The 20,061-nt window shown below is 43.4% G+C and overlaps 2 protein-coding genes across 6 annotated transcripts in view; one reads left to right on the top strand and one right to left on the bottom strand.

The window, feature by feature from the left end:
* The window catches only part of CEP95 (centrosomal protein 95), a 38,466-nt gene extending 26,704 nt beyond the window's left edge, over window positions 1-11,762 (bottom strand). For 3 of the 4 annotated variants that reach the window (XM_066386428.1, XM_066386429.1, XM_066386430.1), the window contains exons 1-4: window positions 11,384-11,762; window positions 8,344-8,472; window positions 7,471-7,578; window positions 960-1,070 (exon numbers count right to left, since the gene is read on the bottom strand). In XM_066386428.1, the coding sequence (XP_066242525.1) occupies window positions 960-1,070; window positions 7,471-7,578; window positions 8,344-8,472; window positions 11,384-11,567 (532 nt within the window). In that variant the 5' untranslated portion in view covers window positions 11,568-11,762. The remainder of the gene's footprint in view (window positions 1-959; window positions 1,071-7,470; window positions 7,579-8,343; window positions 8,473-11,383) is intronic. The other variant, XM_066386431.1, reaches the window with a different exon arrangement.
* Window positions 11,763-11,903: 141 nt separating this feature from the next.
* On the top strand, window positions 11,904-19,257 carry DDX5 (DEAD-box helicase 5). 2 transcript variants are annotated; one of them, XM_066386439.1, is made up of 14 exons: window positions 11,904-12,025; window positions 12,327-12,513; window positions 13,740-13,905; window positions 14,280-14,376; window positions 14,466-14,599; window positions 14,718-14,783; window positions 15,041-15,182; window positions 15,263-15,423; window positions 15,532-15,704; window positions 16,393-16,503; window positions 16,665-16,726; window positions 16,821-16,880; window positions 18,109-18,333; window positions 18,551-19,257. In XM_066386439.1, the coding sequence occupies exons 2-14, from the start codon at window positions 12,470-12,472 to the stop codon at window positions 18,952-18,954; spliced, it is 1,845 nt and encodes a 614-aa protein (XP_066242536.1). In that variant the 5' UTR covers window positions 11,904-12,025; window positions 12,327-12,469; the 3' UTR covers window positions 18,955-19,257. The 2 variants fall into 2 exon arrangements, with proteins under 2 accessions (XP_066242536.1, XP_066242537.1); XM_066386440.1 differs by having other exon boundaries at window positions 11,968-11,985.
* The last annotated feature ends 804 nt before the right edge of the window (window positions 19,258-20,061 follow it).

The following is a 20,061-nucleotide window of genomic DNA, read 5'->3' as shown; positions in this document are numbered from 1 at the left end:
GTTTTACCTTTATATGCTTTTAAATCTTTTTAGCAACAAGGATGAAACGTAGAAAACAATCTCTAACTGAAGAAGAGTTTAAGATTAACTTTAAATGCGATAATCACAGCTCAGGTCTCACCAACAATATGAGAATTAGGAATGATGAGCCTACAGAATTTTTTTCTTCATTTATATTAGAACTTCTGTTAATTGCTATTAATACTGGAAACTTTTTTTGAGTAACTTTACAATAGTATCCCATTCTTAAGTGGATCATATATTATTCCAACTATGACATATAGCATTGTTTACTTAACCAATTTCAAACTGTTAAGACTAGAGTTTGGGTTTTTCTTGCAATGGTAAATAATATTTCAACGAAGACTGTTAAGCATCTAACATTCTTTTCTATAATTTCCTTAGGATAGACCCCTAGAAATAGGATTTGAGCTAAAATTATAAATAGCTCTTATATACTAATATGGTTGCAGTTATCATTAAAAAACAATAATTTCACACAATAAATTGTTACCATTTAGGGAACGGGGTTACTCAAAAAGTAAAATAAATATTTAGGCTATCACAAACCAAAGTGTGGGCTGAAGACAGAAATGCACCAATTCTTCCTGCTGACACCTCAGCAACATCCAAATTTGTAACAAAAACTGCAGTTCTGACAGGCAATTTTGCAGTAAGGAATTTCATACAAAAATAGGTATTTAACTTTTGTTATAAATTTTAAAGTAATTTATGAGCAACATCCAAGTTGACAGAGAATACGACAACAGTCCAGGATAGAGTTTTCAACTACTTGAAACAGTAAGAATTAAAATTTAATTTACAATTAATTTTATCAGGAATACTGTATTAGTGATCCTAAGTCCCATGAAGAAAAACCGCCACAAATATAAAAGGCAAAAAGGGATATTGGAATATAACAGAAGTAAACCAAACCAAATTTCTATTCTTACACTTACTTTTCTCATGAGATGTTTCGCTGCTGTGTTCTGTAAGATACTCCAGCAACCCATCAAATATTTCTAGGAGATTCTTAATAGATTCTTTATCTCCTTTCACTATATTCTCTCCTGGACACAGAATACAGAGCTATTAAAAAATATTTAACCAAGAAGTCAAAAGCTTCATAATTTTGAAATCGATACACCACTGTGAAAATACTATTCAAAGATACAGGATTATAAACCAACTCAGGAGAAACAATATAATACTGTTGACCCTGAAAACACAAGTTTGAACTGCATGGATCCATTTATGCTATTTTTTTTCAATAAAATAGTTGGTCCTCTGTATCTCCAGGTTTTCTATCTGAGAATTCAACCAACTGTGGTTTGAAAACAGTATTTTCTCTTCATGGTTGAGTATCTGCACACATGAAGGCAGACTTAGATTATACATGATTTTTTTTTTTAATTTTGAAAGGTTTTATTAAAGGAGATTTATTAAATATGCTGGCTGCATATGGCTGACACGGGGAATTTGCAGACCCAAATCGTGCCTATACATGAATTTTTGACTGTGCAAGGGTTGGCACTCCTAACCCTGTACTGTTCAAGGGTCAACTGTACTGAAAACATCAATTCCTGATGCCTGATTATTTCTGAATAAACAAAGGGGGATAGTCTTAAATATGTTGTTTGGTAATTCACAGGCATATTCCTTCCTTTATCAAGAAGCAAAATATCTTCTGATAAGATTTATACCAACCTGACCTGTATGGTACAGTGGATAAGGCGTTGACCTGGAATGCTGAGATCACTGGTTCAAAACCCTGGGCTTGCCCAGTCAAGGCACATAAGAGAAGCAATTACTACTATGAGTTGATGTTTCCCACTCCTTCCTCCCTTCTCTATCTCCTCTAAAGATCAAGAAATTATTTTTTTTTTTAAGGTGAGAGGAGGGGAGATAGTGAGGCAGACTCCTGCATGCGCGTGGACTGGGATCCACCTGGCCACATCATCTGGGGTTGATGCTCAAGTATTGAGCTATTTTTAGCACCTGAGGCTAATGTGCTTCAACAGAGCTATCCTCACACCCCAGGGCCATGCTCGCACCAATTGAGCCACTGGCTGCAGGAGGAGGAAAAGAGAGAAAGTGGGAGAGGGAGGGGAAAAGCAGACGGTCACTTCTCCTGTATGCCCTGACTGGGAATCAAACACAGGATGTACATAATCTGGGCCGATACTACATCCACTGAGCCACTGACCAGGGCCAGTAAATAAAATCTTTAAAAAAAAAAAGATTTATACTAAAGTATAAAACAAGCAGAATTTTTTGGCTGATGAAAAAAATGGCAGGAGAGATCACTGTTTCACTTGATCTTAGCCAAAAGGCCGAGAAGCAATGAGAGATCACTGTTTCAGATTGTGGAATCCTACTTCTAGATAGTGGTTGGTTCTGAAAATAATAGCAGTAAAGTAGTAATAAAAAGAAAATCAAAAAACTTACTGTAATACTTTCATCAGGATTTCTTCATTTTTTTCAAATTTGTTAATTCCTATTCATTTTGTATAGATCATACCATTTTTTAAAAAACCATCCATGGCTCCCAACATATAAAAAGCTTTAAAAAAAAATATTTTTAGGCCCTGGCCGGTTGGCGGTTGGCTCAGTGGTAGAGTGTCGGCCTGGCGTGCGGGAGTCCCAGGTTCGATTCCTGGCCAGGGCACACAAGAGAAGCGCCCATCTGCTTCTCCACCCCTCCCCCTCTCCTTCCTCTCTGTCTCTCTCTTCCCCTCCCGCAGCCAAGGTTCCATTGGAGCAAAGATGGCCCAGGCGCTGGGGATGGCTCCATGGCCTCTGCCTCAGGCGCTAGAGTGGCTCTGGTCGCAACAGAGCGATGCCCCGGATGCGCAGAGCATCACCCCCTGGTGGGCGTGCCGGGTGGATCCCGGTCGGGAGCATGCGGGAGTCTGTCTGACTGCCTCCCCGTGTCCAGCTTCAGAAAAATACAATTAAAAAAAAAAAATATATATATATATATATATATATATTTTAATTGATTGACGAGAGAGAGAGAGAAACGTTGATCTGTTTCTGTATGTGCCCTGAGGATTGAACCAGCAACCTCTACACTTCGGGACAATGCTTTAACCAACTGAGCTATCCCACTCAGGGCTATAAAAAGCTTTTTAATTTCACCTCATCCCCAACCTCTGGTTTTATCTCCTACCATACCATTTTATGCTCAGAAGTTAATCTTTAAACAGTACCTAGCATACCACCTGTTCCATAATGTTTTTTTTTGTATTTTTCTGAAGTTGGAAACGGGGAGGCAGTCAGACAGACTCCCGCATGCGCCCGACCGGGATCCACCCGGCACGCCCACCAGGGGGCGATGCTCTGCCCATCTGGGGTGTCGCTCTGTTGCAACCAGAGATTCTAGCGCCTGAGGCAGAGGCCATGGAGCCATCCTCAGCGCCCGGGTCATCCTTGCTCCAATGGAGCCTCGGCTGTGGGAGGGGAAGAGAGAGACAGAGAGGAAGGAGAGGGGGAGGGGTGGAGAAGCAGATGGGGGCTTCTCCAGTGTGCCCTGGCCGGAAATCAAACCCAGGACTCCTGCACGCCAGGCCGACGCTCTACCACTGAGCCAACCGGCCAGGGCCAGTAGTTTTGTTTTTTATTCAGTGAGAGGAGGGGAAGCAGAGACAGACTCCTGCATGTGCCCTGACTGGGAGCCACCCAGCAAGCCCACTAGGAGGTGATGCTCTCCTCATCTGGGGCTTTGCTCAGTTGCTGAGCAGCCAAGCTCTTCTTAGTACCTGAGGTGAAGGCCATGGAGCCATCCTCAGTGCCTGGGTCCAACTCACTCCAATTGAGCTATGGCTGCAGGAGGGGAAGAGGGAGAGAAGAGCAAGAATGGGGGGGGGGGGGAGAGAATCCAGAGGGGAGAGGTAGAGAAATAGATGGGTGCTTTTCCTGTGTACCTGACCGGGAATCAAACCTGGGACATCCACACGCCAGGCTGATGCTCTACCACTGAGCGAATTGGCCAGGGCCCCATAATAGGTTTTTAATAAATATTAAGTGGAAATGTTGACAAGAAACGGACTTGTAAAAGCATGGAAACTTGACATGTAAAATGTCTCATAAAATAGACTCCAATCAACATCAGGCATGGACAAACTTAATTCTTAAGACACTTGAGTTGGGAGATCTTGCCTGGCATTCTCATAAGTTCCAACCAGTATGGAAGAAGCAGAGCAAAAAAGTGATACAGTGTATTTGAGAGAATCTAGCCATTTACAATACTAGTCATGATGCAAAACAAACCTAAATCAGAAATATGTTTTGCAATACTACTAGTCAAACAATGTTTGATGTTTTTGTGTTTAAAATAACTAAACAGAAAACTTGTTTTGAATCTTTATGTCTTTCTAGCTTAATAAGAGACACAAGTATACCTCTAGGGCATACTCAGGACTTTCAGTTTCCAGGATGGGGAACATACTCTGTCAACCCAGCAACTGAGACTGCCTGCCAGCACGCAGCGCTTCATGATGTAGGAGAAACTGATGCTAACAAAACGCAAGGAGCCAAAGGCTGCTTGGCAATCTACTGGAAGAGGTGAGCAGTGTTGCAACTTTCCATGGGTGGGTGGGTGTGCGTTATCCGGCAGTGTGAGAAACCGCCCTATTCCAGAAAAGAAGAGGGAAACACCAGGTTTATCTTTCAAAATAAATTCTCTCCAGACTATCCTTACCTAGAACTGTACTTAGAAACTTAGGAGACAAGTATTTTTGCAAAAATTTGTTCTTGTCAATACCAAATTAGGAGATGTAAATGACCTATTCTGATGAACATTTATCTCCTTTAACTACTGTCAAAGTACCCAGGCTGGAGAGCTTGGCTGGTTAGAGCATCGTCCTAAAGTGCAGAGGTTGCCGGTTCAATCCCCCCCAGTCAGGGCACATACAGGAACAGATCGATGTTCCTGTCTCTCTGTCTCTCTCTCCCCCTTCTCTCTCGCTAAAATCAATAAAATAAACATTTAACTACTGTCAGAGAATATAGATCAATGGCATAAACATTCTCTGAGTGATTTAAATACAGTTTCAAGTCTCCAAGATTCCCTCTGTTCATTAGCTAGAAATAATTTACTGTATGTACTCTGTTTTAGAAAAAGGTTCAAAAGCAATTTACATTTTATTTTGAATAGGTAATATATTCACATGATTAAAAATTCAAAAAGGCCTGACCTGTGGTGGTGCAGTGGATAAAGCGTCAACCTGGAAATGCTGAGGTCGCCGGTTCAAAACCCTGGGCTTGCCTGGTCAAGGCACATATGGAGCTGATATTCCAGTTCCTCCCCCCTTCTCTCTCTCTCCCTTCTCTCTCTCTCTCCTTTCTAAAATTAATAAATAAAATAAAAAAAAAATTAAAAAAAAAAAAATTAAAAAAGTACAGACTGACCGATGGTGGCACAGCGCATAGAGTGTCGACCTAAGATGCCCAGGTTTGAAACCCCGAGGTTGCCAACTTGAGTGCTTGGTCACTGGCTTGAGCATGGGATCATCAAATTGAGCCCAAAGGGCCCTGGCCGGTTGGCTCAGTGGTAGAGTGTCGGCCTGGCGTGCAGGAGTCCCGGGTTCGATTCCTGGCCAGGGCACACAGGAGAAGTGCCCATCTGCTTCTCCACCCCTCCCCCTCTCCTTCCTCTCTTCCCCTCCCGCAGCCGAGGCTCCATTGGAGCAAGGATGGCCCGGGCGCTGAGGATGGCTCTGGGGTCTCTGCCTCAGGCGCTAGGATGGCTCTGGATGCAACAGAGCGATGCCCCAGAGGGGCAGAGCACCGCCCCCTGGTGGGCGTGCCAGGTGGATCCCGGTCAGGCGCATGCGGGAGTCTGTCTGATTGCCTCCCCATTTCCAGCTTCGGAAAAATGCAAAAAAAAAATTGAGCTCAAAGGTTACTGGCTTTAAGCCCAAGGTTGCTGGCTTAAACAAGGGCTTAGCTGACGCCCTCCAGTCAAGGCACGGATGAGAAGCAATCAATGAACAACTGAAGTGCTGCAACTATGACTTGATGCTTTTTGTCTTTCTCCCTTCCTGTCTCTTTCTCTCTCTTGCTAATAAAATAAAAAAATAAGTAACAATTTAAGTACATAGTTCAAAAGGTATATAATGAAAAGTCTCATTTCTCTGTTATACTGTAGCCCAGTGATCCCCAACCCCCAGGCCGCGGACCGGTACTGGTCCGTGGGCCATCTGGTACCAGTCCGCAGAGAAAGAATAAATAACTTACATTACTTCCGTTTTATTTATATTTAAGTCTGAACGATGTTTTATTTTTAAAAAATGACCAGATTCCCTCTGTTACATCCGTCTAAGACTCACTCTTGACACTTGTCTCGGTCACGTGATACATTTATCCATCCCACCCTAAAGGCTGGTCCGTGAAAATATTTTCTGACATTAAACCGGTCCGTGGCCCAAAAAAGGTTGGGGACCATTGCTGTAGCCCTTAAGTTCTATTTCTCTTATTGGAGGCAGTCAGTCTTACAGGTTTCTTGTATATGCTTCTAGAGTCCTTCTGCATGAAATCAGGTGCATATGTATTCTCCCTACCTTTGTTTTTACAATCAATAGCATAAGCAGACTTTGCACATTATCATTGTAACTACACCCCATCTTTCTCACAATATATATTGGCGACTGTTCCACTAATAAGGAAGATTGTACATAAAGAGCATCATCGATTATTTTTTACAGTTGCAGGGTAGTTCCCTCGATGGAGCTACCATAATTTATTTAACCTGTTTATTTATCATTGACATTTAGGTGTTTCTAATATTTAGCTACCATAAAAAAGGAGCACAGTACCTTTAAAATAACAATATAATAATAATAAAACCCACACTTTAAACTCCCAGCTAGAATTCTGATTCAGATCCACTATAAACTCAGTTTGACTCCCCTGGAAAAGCTCTCAAAGATAGCTGCCTTGGCCCTGGCCAGTTGGCTCAGTGGTATAGCGTCGGCCTGGCGTGCAGGAGTCCCAGGATCGATTCCCGGCCAGGGCACACAGGAGAAGTGCCCATCTGCTTCTCCACCCCTCCCCCTCTTCTTCCTCTCTGTCTCTCTTCCCCTCCCGCAGCTGAGGCTCCACTGGAGCACAGATGGCCCGGGCGCTGGGGATGGCTCTGTGGCCTCTGCCTCAGGCGCTAGAATGGCTCTGGATGCAACAGAGCGATGCCCCAGAGGGGCAGAACATCGCCCCCTGGTGGGTGTGCCGGGTGGATCCCAGTCGGGCGCATGCGGGAGTCTGTCTGACTGCCTCCCCTTTCCAGCTTCGGAAAAATGAAAAAAAAAAAAAGATAGCTGCCTTAACTCTACCCACTCAGCTATCTTGGCTCAATCTTGCTGTTTGGTCTATTTTATAACCTAATGCATTTGGCTAAACAATGTCTAGGGTTCTGCCTAATAAGTTATTTTAGTAAAATGCAAAAGCATCGATGATTAAGTATACACAAACCTGTTATATGAGACAAGCTGACCTGCAGGTAATCCAAGGCCAGAGAATCAATTACTGCTTGTACATTGTGAGCTTCATCCTCTTGACTCCTGGGACTACCTATGAGGTCTGTAAAGAAAAAGCTACAGAATTTTGCTTCTGAGAGAGTCCAAGTTTTCATCTGTCTATCTCTGACCAGGCTTCTGAGTAAACTCAACTGCTACAAAAGTAGCTCTGCTCAAACAGAACAGGTTTTTAAAAGTACAGATAAAGTTAAGAGAGCCTGAATTCCACACAGTAGAATCTTTATTGACTGAATACTTATAGACTGACTACAGCTGAATATATGAACATGCTATACATTAAGCACCATACTACAGGAAAACAAAGAGGTCCCTATATTCAAACAGATGATAATATGATAAGGGAGGCAACACATGAGATGAAACTTGTACCAACAATCACCGGCTGTTTCCATGAGGGAAAAATCCCTACACCAGTGTGAAAAAAGAGTTGCTGAATGTCCAGGGATATAGTATAAACACCAATTCTTATCCATATTGGTTAAGAGAACCTGACAAGTTTCTAAGTTCCACTCAATTTTAGAGCCTCTGAAAGTACATTTAGGGAAAAGGTGTGACCTTCACAAGGAATTAAGCATGATTAGATTAAACAGTGATGATTAAGACCAGTCAAACAGATTTTATCTAGGTTGTTATGGCTTGGTCTCATAAGGTATTTATGAAGGAAATGAATGCAGTCACTTAGAAAAAACAAGATGTGAACAAAGAGAACACTCAAAATTTTATAAATACCATAATCTCTAACTAAAGGCACTAGAAATTTCTGGCTTAAGATAGAGACATTATGACTCCTACATTTTAGTACTCTTACCTGGTACCTTTTCTCCCAAAATCGATTGGTAAAGAGCAATAAAGACATTAACATCACAGTCTTCCAGTTCATGTATCCTCAGGTGTATGTGACATTTCAGGAGAAGGTTATTGGCAATGGTTACCCACTCTGTTGAGAAAGGGAAAAGCTCAGCCTTAAATAGCACTAGACAAAAGTCATGTAATACATTTAAATAATGTCACAAAACAGACATTGAACTCTGTAGAAGGAATCTGATTGCTACAGAATTTCAAAGACCCTTCTAAGTATGATTTTTAAAAAGAGCTACTTAATTTCTTGGGATGTCTTCCAGATTGCTATAATTTCAATGCAGTCAAAAATACAATGCAGGCCTTGGCCGGTTAGCTAAGTGGTAGAGTGTCAGCCCTGTGTGTGGAAGTCCTGGGTTCAATTCCTGGCCAGGGCACACAGGAGAAGTGCCCATCTGCTTCTCCACCCTTCTCCCTCTCCTTTCTATTTCTCTCTTCCCCTCCCACAGCCAAGGCTCCATTGGAGCAAAATTGGCCAGAGCACTGAGGATGGCTCTATGGCCTCCGCTTCAGGCACTAGAATGGCTCCAGTTGCAGCGGAGCAATGCCCCAGAGGGGCAGAGCATCGCCCCCTGGTGGGCATGCCGGATGGATCCCGGTCGAGCTCATGCAGGAGTCTGTCTGTCTGCCTCCCCCCACTTCTCACTTCAGAAAAAAAAATACAATGCAGGCCCGGGCTGGTTGGCTCAGTGGATCAAGTGTCAGCCCAGCAAGCGGATGTCCTGGATTTAGATCCCTGGTCAGGGCGCACATGAGAAGCAACCATCTGCTTTTCTTCCTCTTCCTCTCCCCCCTTCCCTCTCTCTTTCCCTCTCCCAGCTAGTGGCTCGATAGGTTTGAGTGTCGGCTGGGTGCTGAGGATAGCTTGGTTGGTCTGAGTATCAGCCCGATAGTGGTTGCCAGGTGGATCCTGATGGGGCACATAAGGGAGTCTATCTCCCATCTCACTTAAAAAAAAACAACCCAAATTTAAAAAAATATATAAAATGCAAAAAATTAGGGCAAATCCAATTTTCACTGTTGCAACCTAAAATCTTAAAGTTACTTACTGTAGTCTTTTCTTTAGAACATACAAGTAAACGGGATTATGTCCCAAACAAGGGGGAGACTACTTGAAACTAATTAATGTATGTTGCTTCAAATTCCCAGTAGCGCTGTCACATTTTTATCCAATTATCTTGTGCAGGGGTAGTCAATCTTTTATACCTACTGCCCACTTTTGTATCTCCATTAGTAGTAAAATTTTCTAACCGCCACTGGATCCACAGTAATGGTGATTTATAAAGTAGGGAAGTAACTTGACTTTATAAAATTTATAAAGCAGAGTTACACAAGTTAAAGCATATAATAATAATTACTAAGTACTTTATGTCAGATTTTCGCTGTTTGGCAGAATAAATCTTTATAAAACAACTTACTACAGTTAAATCTATTTATTTATACTTTGGTTGCTCCGCTACCGCCCACCATGAAAGCTGGAACGCCCACTAGTGGGCAGTAAGGACCAGGTTGACTACCACTGATTCTTGTGCAAGTCAGAATTTCTTTGGTGCCCAAATAGGTGATGATTAACTTAGGCTGTTAAGAACTGGAGTAATGAGCCTGACCAGTGTCAGCCTGGGACGCTGAGGACCCAGGTTTGAAATCCCGAGGCTGCCAGCTTGAGCGTGGGATCATAGACATGACTCCATGGTCGCTGGCTTGAACAAGGGGTCATTGCTCTGCTGACATGCCCTGGGCAAGACACGTATGAGAAAGCAATCATTGAACAACTAAGGTGTCACAACTACAAGTTGATAATTTATTGATTGATTTTTAGGGTGGGGGGAGGGAGAGAGAAAGAGAAAGGGAGAAGAGATGGGAAGCATCAATTTATAGTAGTTGCTTCCTGTATGTGTCTTGACCAGGCAAGCCCAGGCTTTCAAGCCCTTGACAACAGCATTCTAGGTTGATGCTCTATTCACTGTGCCACTATAGGTCAGGCTCTTCCTTCTTATCTGTCTGCCCCCTACTCTCTCTCTTAAAAAAACAAAACAAAAAAACTGGAGTAATGACACCAACACTACTGCATCGTTAGTTTTTAAAAAGTAACTGATTATATAATATGTAAAACGCACACAAAAAGTTCCTAAATTCAGAATTGGCACATTACAAATACTGTTTAAAATTTTCTGTATACTCATCCCCCCATACTGCTGGAATTAACAGTTATCTCAAGGGTTTTTTGACTAAAGGTAATTTAGAAACCTTGAAACATGTTTCCTGAAGTGATTTTTAAAGGTAAAGTTCTTTTATTCTGTTACTCGATTACCTTCAATATGTCCTAGATATGTATGATTGTGTGTTCAAGGCATATTATCTCATTTTTACAGAAACAATGTGTGTGCGTGTCTCCTAAAGGCACGGTATCTCTCTCCCCCTTGCCCGTTTCTCACAGATGACCAAACCATGATCACTGGTTTGAACGCTGTCCTAGAGAAAAGGATGAAAGCGTCCTAGACAACCAAATCCATTCACTTTTCAAACGCGGTGCTAGACGACGCTAGTAATTCCAGAAGGCACTGGAGAGAAAAATCCACAACCATTCTACCTGGGCAGGGGCCTCCACAGATCAAGAGTGGCATTCCTCATAAGTTCAGATGCTTGTACGACCTCAGTCCCCACAGTGCAAGAGCAGAAAGCACCAGAGGCTATAGATTCCCCAGAGAAATCACGAGTCCAGGGAAGAAATCTTCCGACTGCCTTTTTTTGCAGCCAGGCCAGGATGCGATCCCTCCCGGACACCCAAATCGCACTCGACGCACCCCCGTCGGACTGGCTAGGTGAAGAGACGCTCTACCCAGAGAACCCCACCACCACGACGGGGTGTCTTGTCACCAACCAGACCCAGTCGAGGCTGGCCGGAGGTCTCCAGATCAAAGCGCAGGAGTGGACGAGAACGTGGAAAGCTTTATAGTTCACACACACGGGAGCTCCCAGCCAGGACTCACCAGCCTCCCAGCCGGCCATATCGCGGCCGCCAGCCTCCGACCTAGGGCGCGGGGGACGGTGTGCCGGAAGGGCTGCACAGCAGAGCTTCGGAGCTGCGAGTACCGGGGACCGAAGGTAAGTGCAGGAAAGTAGGGGTGCGAGAGGGAGGGACGTTAAAACGGCTTCTCGTTGCTCATTGGTCATCAGCGTACTTCCTTTCGCAGCACGAGCCCAGGCGGCCGTTTAGAGCCTTTAGATACTAGGCTCTTCGGGCAAGATCGCGATAGGGGGATTCTCAAGGGGGTGGATTTCACAGTGATTGACAGTGAGGTCCAACGGACAGCGCGGGTCACCCCACCCAACAGCCCCCGCCTATCTCCCCGAGACCTGAGCACGGCATTAGCACGGCACTTCCGGTAGTTCCTCGTTTTGTATTCCTCCGCCGACGCCGACTTAGAAAGTAGTGCGGCCTGCCCCCTCGGTGGGCGGGGCACTCACGTGACTACCCCGGCCCTGCCTTCTCATCTCACCCGGTTCTGGGCGTGAGACTCTTTGGAGACGTAAACAACTGTAAGTGGGCAGAGTGGAATTCTCTGTGTTGGCCATTTTATCGCGAAAAAGGGTGGGGTGGTTTCCTCAAGTTGTGGGAAGACGAGGAAAAGGTGAAGTCAAGAGCACAGGCTGAAGGCAATCACGGTGGTGGGTGGGCCCAGCCACGAAAGGGGTAAAAAACAACGAGCAGCTCTAAGGAAGAAAGCACGCGGGGGGCGGGGGGGGGGGGGGGAAGGGCGAGAACATGGCGGATCCCGGCACGTCGGCGGGCGTTGCGGCCTCTGCGCAGGGGCGGAGTGATTAGGTCACAGAGCGGCTCCCAGCGTCCTTCGCGGCGGAGGAGGCCGGCCAGGCTATAAAACCGGCTGCCGGGACGCGACCGGCACCTCATTCATTTCCACCGATCTTTAGGTGAGTTGTCCCGGCTGCTGTCAGCGCCCACCCCCCGCCGCTGCCGCCCCCGCCAGGCTTCGCCGTCGCCGAAGCCCCTTCCAGCGACTCGTCGCGCCTGATTCTCTTTCACTCCGATCCCGCCAACCGCAACCATTGACGCCATGTCAGGCTATTCGAGTGACCGGGACCGCGGCCGGGATCGAGGGTGAGTGTGGGAACCGACCTGTCAGGCCCGGTGGGTGGGGGATGGGAGCCCGATGAGGAAACGGGGTGGGTGGCGATAAGAAGCTGAGTTTGCGGCTCACCTATGGGTCTCTACAGTCGAAGGTTTGCGCCATTTTGGTATCTGCTCAGAACGGACGGGAATGTTTTTCTGTTAACGGTCCTCAATCTCGTGTTTCGTTGGGCGGGGGCTTCACGACTTCGGCGACTATTCGGCCGCGGGGGGGATTCGAAGGAGTGGGTTTCAGGGGAAGGAAAACGTGATGCTTAGAGACAGACGGGCGATGTCGTCGCTTATCAGGGGCTACTTTTCGAGAGGCAATTGGGGGGCTCCAAACATCTTTTGGGGAACCGAGAGGGCCTCCTTGAAAGGCACCGATGCGACGAGGGCAGGACGGTGGCCGGTGCTGCGGGGATCGGCCGTGTGGCCGAGCCGCGGGGACAGAATGCCGCTGGCGGACATGGCGGCGCCTTTGTTCCCCCGCCCGGCGGAGGAGCTCAAAATGGCAGCGGCGAGAAAATGTGGCGCAGAGAGAAATGCGAGACAAAGGGGGAAGCGCCGCCCCAGCGGGAACGCCGCCCGGCCGGCTCCGCCCGGGCCGGGACTCCTCCCCCGGCCGGCGCCGGCTCCTCCTCCTCTGTTTCCTTCGGTTATATAATTGTGCTCTCTTAATCGAGGGCCCTTTCGCGGGGTCCTCCTACTCGGTTGCCTTTTGCATAAGTGTCCCCGAGACCACCACCGTCCTTGTTCTCCTTTCGCTGCCTGTGTTGCCCCGCTCTCCGTTAAAAACCATGGCTCCTTCTCGGAAAACAGCTGGTGAATAACATCTGTTAAGCTCCTCCCTTCTTGTATCGTTTCTCTCTCTCAGATATTTAATTCCTAAACTCGTGGGAAAGATTGATAGCCACAAGCTGTAGTCTATCCTTGTAGTCGGAGCTTTTGGCTTCTAGGCAGTCTATTTCCGACTTGATAAATCCCGAGTTATTGACTTGGCTTCCATAGTGTGTACTTGGGACAACGGGAAAAGAAAGCTGGCGTGCTAATGGCTGCTTGGAGTTGGAGAAAGATCACCACTAAGGAAGGACAGCGCTATATTTTATGCCTCCAAAAGTCTTTCATTGCTCTTTAGAGTATGCCACGGGATGGTAAGCAGGTGTGTATAAACTCCTATGTAGACAATTGAAAATGTAAGGTTTTTCTTATTTCAGGTTTGGTGCACCTCGATTTGGAGGAAGTAGGGCAGGGCCTCTATCGGGGAAGAAGTTTGGAAATCCTGGGGAGAAACTAGTTAAAAAGAAGTGGAATCTTGATGAGTTGCCCAAATTTGAGAAGAATTTTTATCAAGAACACCCTGATTTGGCTAGGCGCACAGCGGTGAGTGATTTTGTGTGCCTTTATCAAGGTTAACTTGATGGTGACTTATAGTAAATAAAAATTTGACCAGTAATGTCTAGCAGATGGCTGAATTGTGGGAAATTCATGCCTTCTAATTTAATTGGGGAAGAGGTGACATTCACTTTTGGAAAGATGTGTTTGAGTTTTTTTTAAACTTTCGGTGGCTGATTATAACACAACAGGTATTTTTTGTGTGTGTGCCAAAAGTTTTGTTCTGTGGATCCAGAGTTCAATGACAATGTTAAATTTAAAATATCTAGTCAATTATAAATTTAGAACTTGACTGGCTGCATATTTATTTAGTTGAGAGGTTGTCATAAAACTTAAAACACTGGACTATATTTGTTTTGTAGCAAGAGGTGGAGACATACAGAAGAAGCAAGGAAGTTACAGTTAGAGGTCACAACTGCCCAAAGCCAGTTCTGAATTTTTATGAAGCAAATTTTCCTGGTAAGTACAAGTTTTGAGTTTTCTTTTTCATTCTTTTTTTAAGTTTTCTTTTTTTGACATTAATTTTTCTAAATTGTTCTAAATTATAGCAAATGTCATGGACGTGATTGCAAGACAGAACTTTACTGAACCCACTGCTATTCAAGCTCAGGGATGGCCAGTTGCTCTAAGTGGATTGGATATGGTTGGAGTAGCACAGACTGGATCTGGGAAAACATTGTCTGTAAGTTTGGGAGAACTTTTGAGATGTCTGTGATGTGTGCTAGAGGAAATGGGTTGGGAATAAAAACAAATCAGAAGTATTTTAACATAATTTCTGTTGTCTGTTTCCCTTTAAATAGTATTTGCTCCCTGCCATTGTTCATATCAATCATCAGCCATTCTTAGAGAGAGGTGATGGGCCTATTGTAAGTATACATACTTACTTATTTTCTCTTAATTTTTGGTCAGAAATTTAATGTAGAGGCTTGGAACCCATAACAAAAGATATCTCTATATAGAGTTAATATCTCTGTATAAAACCACAAATTGAGATATTAATTACCTTAGCCAGTTTAGCTAGAGATTGTCAGTTGTTAGCATAACAATAAGTTAATTAGAAACTAGGACCCAGGATTGTGCTATAAGCTATTTCACTTTCTGTTCCTCTTTTTTTTTTTTTTAGTGCTTGGTGCTAGCACCAACTCGGGAACTGGCCCAACAGGTGCAGCAAGTAGCTGCTGAGTACTGTAGGGCATGTCGATTGAAATCTACTTGTATCTATGGTGGTGCTCCTAAGGGACCACAGATTCGTGATTTGGAGAGAGGTATGTAACAAAAAAGGTTATTTCTGTCACTGGTGCTAAAAGGTTCTAGATGTCTAAGTAATAATTGTCTTTACTTGAAGGTGTGGAAATCTGTATTGCAACACCTGGAAGACTGATTGACTTTTTAGAGTGTGGGAAGACAAATCTGAGAAGAACCACCTACCTAGTCCTTGATGAAGCAGACAGAATGCTTGATATGGGCTTCGAACCCCAAATAAGGAAGATTGTGGATCAGATAAGAGTAAGTGTCCTTATCTGGGTTTTTTTATTTTTTTATTTTTTTTCAAATTTAGCTCTAAATTCATTCTTCGAGTACAAGACTTTTTTCTTTTAATCTAAATTTCTTTAGCCTGATAGGCAAACCCTAATGTGGAGTGCAACTTGGCCAAAAGAAGTAAGACAGCTTGCTGAAGATTTCCTGAAAGACTATATTCATATAAACATTGGTGCGCTGGAACTGAGTGCAAACCATAACATTCTGCAGATTGTGGATGTGTGTCATGATGTAGAAAAGGATGAAAAGTAAGTTGTATGTCTTACTACAAAAACAACTGCTTTATAACTTCAGTCCTTGTTTTTGTAGGTTACCTTTTTATTTTATTTTGAGTGAGAGATGGGGAGATAGACTTATACATACACCTCCACCTGGTGACCCCCTTCTAGGGCCAGTGCTCTGCCCATCTTGGGTGGTACTTGCAACCAAGAATTTTTAGTGCTTGAGGCAGAGGCTCCATGGAGCCATCCTTAGTGACCCCAAACCCAGGACCTTTGAGCAAATCAGTTGAGCCATAGCTGCAGGGAGGTGGAGGAGGGTATGGAGAAGCAGATGTTCACTTCTGTGTGTCCTGGCTGTGAATTGAGCGCAGGACTTCCACACAACAGGTCGATGCTCTACTGCTGAGTCACCTGGCCAGGACCCATGGGTTATCTTAAAAAGGGACACTCAGTTGGGTAGAATCTGAATATGTTAATTGAAAATTGGCTGTCAATCTTTCTGAAAATTCTTGCTTCATTCAGATAATTGGCTACCACTGAATAGCATTCCTATAGGAAAAAGAACTCAGGTGTCCTGTGGTTTATTGGCCAAAGGTAGAATTTATAAGTGATTATTTAAATAGGTGTTTCCTTTTAAATTTGTAGCCGTGTACATTGACCTAAATACATGGTCACACCGTGGACTTTTAAAATTTAAAATGTTTTTTCTTTCAAGACTTATTCGTCTGATGGAAGAGATCATGAGTGAAAAGGAGAATAAAACCATTGTCTTTGTTGAAACCAAAAGAAGATGTGATGAACTTACTAGGAAAATGAGGAGAGATGGGTATGTGGTCTTCCTCAATGGATTTGAGTTGTGGGTATGAATTCACTGAGGGTGTTGGTAAAACTGTGTAATGTTATTTCAGGTGAAATTGAAGGGATCTGTGACAAATGGTTAAATGTTAAACTAAATGTGAGTCTACTAACAATTTGTTTCTAATTTAGGTGGCCTGCCATGGGTATCCATGGTGATAAGAGTCAACAGGAACGTGACTGGGTTCTAAATGGTAAGCATTTCAAAAGATTTCTCCTACCTCAAAACCTAGGATTTTGCTCAGAATCGTGATCCATATATATGCCCCTCCCCCTTTTTTTTTCCAGAATTCAAACATGGGAAAGCTCCTATTCTGATTGCTACAGATGTGGCCTCCAGAGGGCTAGGTTAGTACAAACTCGATTCATGGCTTGGTTTCCCGGAAGATTCCATGTAATTTTTAAAGAAAGTTTATTGCTTTCTTTAACCTCTGCATTTTTTCTAAGTTTTTTTTCATATAAAGGTGCAGTCTTTGTGGCAAGGCCTAGGCATGACAATCGGAGGACTCGAGGGGGATGGAGGACTAGTGATCGGCTGGCTGCTTCCAGTCGAGTAGAGAGGCGAAAAGCTGAAAGTGTGCCAGTAATCTTCAAAAGGCAGAACATACCACCTCTGCCGCGTAAACTGTTCTCTCCGGGGGGAAACGGAAGTTATCCTCACAGTTCACTGCCGTGGTATTTCTTCTGTCCCATGCTTTGCATGACTGCCATGGTACAGCATTGTTTCAAACTGTTTACTGTGATCTGTGAGTTTTTGAGTTTCAGTGAGTTTGCTGAAATGTTGAAGAAATATTTCCAAACTTCAATGTTCAGTGAAATTTTTGTTCAAGTTTGAAATGGAGAGAGCAGCTTTAAAAGGTACTAGTCCTTTTACAAATTGGTGAGTACTGGCACATGAGCTCTAGGGCAGGAGCAACTTCCCACACTTAGTCAGTGGGAAAAGAAAGCACTTTAAGTTCCTCCCTCACCTACACAGTAGTCGTCATGTCGAGACCTGCCAAAGAGAGACACATTCTCAAGTGAACCCTGGCTTCTTGGAAGCGCTTGCCTAGACGAGACACAGTGCATAAAAACAACTTTTGGGGGACAGGTATGTTTTTCTTGCAGCTGCAGTTTGAAGGTCTTGGCAAGACAAGCAGTGTGGCCAGAATTTTGAACTTCTGATGAATGTGTAATGCAAAGGACCATGTGCTTTTGTTTAAAGGTCCTCAAAATGAGCACATGAAGAGGTTGCTGTGAACCTTTTAAGTGGCCCTACTGCACAGAAGCATTCAGATGTCACTTGATGATCTGTAAGGGGACTTAATGATTTGGGAATGTGTTAGGGAATATACATCCTTTTGACAGGCACTATCACTGGGTGGGTAATGAGGCACAGATAATGTGTGCTTTTCCCGCCCCCCCCCCCCCAACCTCAGTGGTATTCCTACAAGGAATGGATAACCATTTTAACTGTATTTTTTGCAGCCCGTACCTTCTTGGGAATACAATTGTCTAACTTTTTATTTTTGGTCTGGCTGTTGTGGTGTGCAAAACTCTGTACATTGCTATTTTGCCACACTGCAACACCTTACAGATGTGGAAGATGTGAAATTTGTCATCAATTATGACTACCCTAACTCCTCAGAGGATTATATTCATCGAATTGGAAGAACTGCTCGCAGTACCAAAACAGGCACAGCATACACTTTCTTTACACCTAATAACATAAAGCAAGTGAGCGACCTTATCTCTGTGCTTCGGGAAGCTAATCAAGCAATTAATCCCAAGTTGCTTCAGTTGGTTGAAGACAGAGGTTCAGGTAAGACCAATCTTCGATAAGAAATGTTGGTGGTTTTGGGTCACATAATTATCTACACACCCATTTAAATGGGATTGGCAGGTGAGTAAAGCCTTCAGTGTGACACTGTTGAGAAAATACTCCACATCTATAGTGAATAAGAGCAGCCTAATTCCTTCTGTGTTAATAATTTGTGCCACAGGAATAATCAGTTTGCAATTATTTTTTTTCTTAACAGGTCGTTCCAGGGGTAGAGGAGGCATGAAGGATGACCGTCGGGACAGATACTCTGCAGGCAAAAGGGGTGGATTTAATACCTTTAGAGACAGGGAAAATTATGACAGAGGTTACTCTAGTCTGCTTAAGAGAGATTTTGGGGCAAAAACCCAGAATGGTGTTTACAGTGCTACAAATTACACCAATGGGAGCTTTGGAAGTAATTTTGTGTCTGCTGGTATACAGACCAGTTTTAGGACTGGTAATCCAACAGGGACTTACCAGAATGGTTATGATGGCACTCAGCAATATGGAAGTAATGTTCCAAATATGCACAATGGTATGAACCAACAGGCATATGCATATCCTGCTACTGCAGCTGCACCTATGATTGGGTATCCAATGCCAACAGGATATTCTCAATAAGACTTTAGAAGTATATGTAAATGTCTGTTTTTCATAATTGCTCTTTATATTGTGTGTTATCAGACAAGATAGTTATTTAAGAAACATGGGAAATGCAGAAATGACTGCAGTGCAGCAGTAATTATGGTGCACTTTTTCGCTATTTAAGTTGGATATTTCTCTACATTCCTGAAACAATTTTTAGGTTTTTTTTGTACTAGAAAATGCAGGCAGTGTTTTCACAAAAGTAAATGTACAGTGATTTCAAATACAATGAATGAGGGCAATGCATGGCCTTCTAATAAAAAATATTTGAAGACTGAATTAAGTGGAAATTGTACTTTATTTTACATACATAATGTCATGTGTAAAACTTTGCTTAGACTTTTTTTTTTTAACTCAAAAACTAAACTTTTCCATAATTCAGTTTTGAGTAGTAGAGAGCTCAGAAGGCCCTTCTTAAAGTGATCTGTTCATATTACAGGAATTAAAATGAGGTTGATTTAGGTAATTTTATAATTATTGGCTAAGTTGCATAAAATGGCTTTCTGTCAGTACTTCCCAATATACGGTGAGTTATCTACTGTGAATGACTGGAATATTGAACAAAGCTTAAGACTTCACCTTTTCAGATAAGGTTGATAGGAGTTAGGTTTTAATTTGTTTTCAGTGTTCTTTGTGCAGATTATAAACAGATTTTGGCTTTTACAGTCTTCCAGGACCTTTTAATAGCCGCACTCTGGGTGTCACTGAATGCAATAATCCAGGGAGCTCTAGAGCACTTCAAACTAAGGTCTACTCATTTGAATGCAAAAATCCTTACCAAAATTAATTGTTATCCCAGGAGGAAGCAACACAACCAAAAGCACAGGAACTTATTGTTAAGATCAATATGGGTTTGTTAGAAAGATCTAGGAATTAGCTTTAGATTTCACTTGAGCCCACCAACCTGATAGTACTTAAGTGATGGTTATAAGTAAGTCTGAATGTCTTCCGAGAGTCTGGTGTATAGGTTCCTTTAGCTAGGAGAGGAGAGGCCTTTCTGAGACATTTAAACTCTGATTATTAAACAGGCTTTAATTGGTATTTATGCCTTATCGCTAAATTATAAAATAGACTTTCTGTAGG

This window comes from Saccopteryx leptura, chromosome 5 (assembly GCF_036850995.1).
Source record: "Saccopteryx leptura isolate mSacLep1 chromosome 5, mSacLep1_pri_phased_curated, whole genome shotgun sequence".
NCBI lineage: Eukaryota > Metazoa > Chordata > Mammalia > Chiroptera > Emballonuridae > Saccopteryx > Saccopteryx leptura.
The sequence above is the reverse complement of the archived record's forward strand: the minus strand, read 5'-3'. Positions and strand labels throughout refer to the sequence as shown.

Coding starts and splice junctions, on each gene's coding strand:
- DDX5 (XM_066386439.1), top strand. CDS start 12,470: ATGTCAGGCTATTCGAGTGACCGGGACCGCGGCCGGGATCGAGG. Junction 15,183..15,262: donor GATTCGTGATTTGGAGAGAG/GTATGTAACAAA, acceptor CTTTACTTGAAG/GTGTGGAAATCTGTATTGCA. Junction 16,881..18,108: donor TGTGGCCTCCAGAGGGCTAG/GTTAGTACAAAC, acceptor AACACCTTACAG/ATGTGGAAGATGTGAAATTT.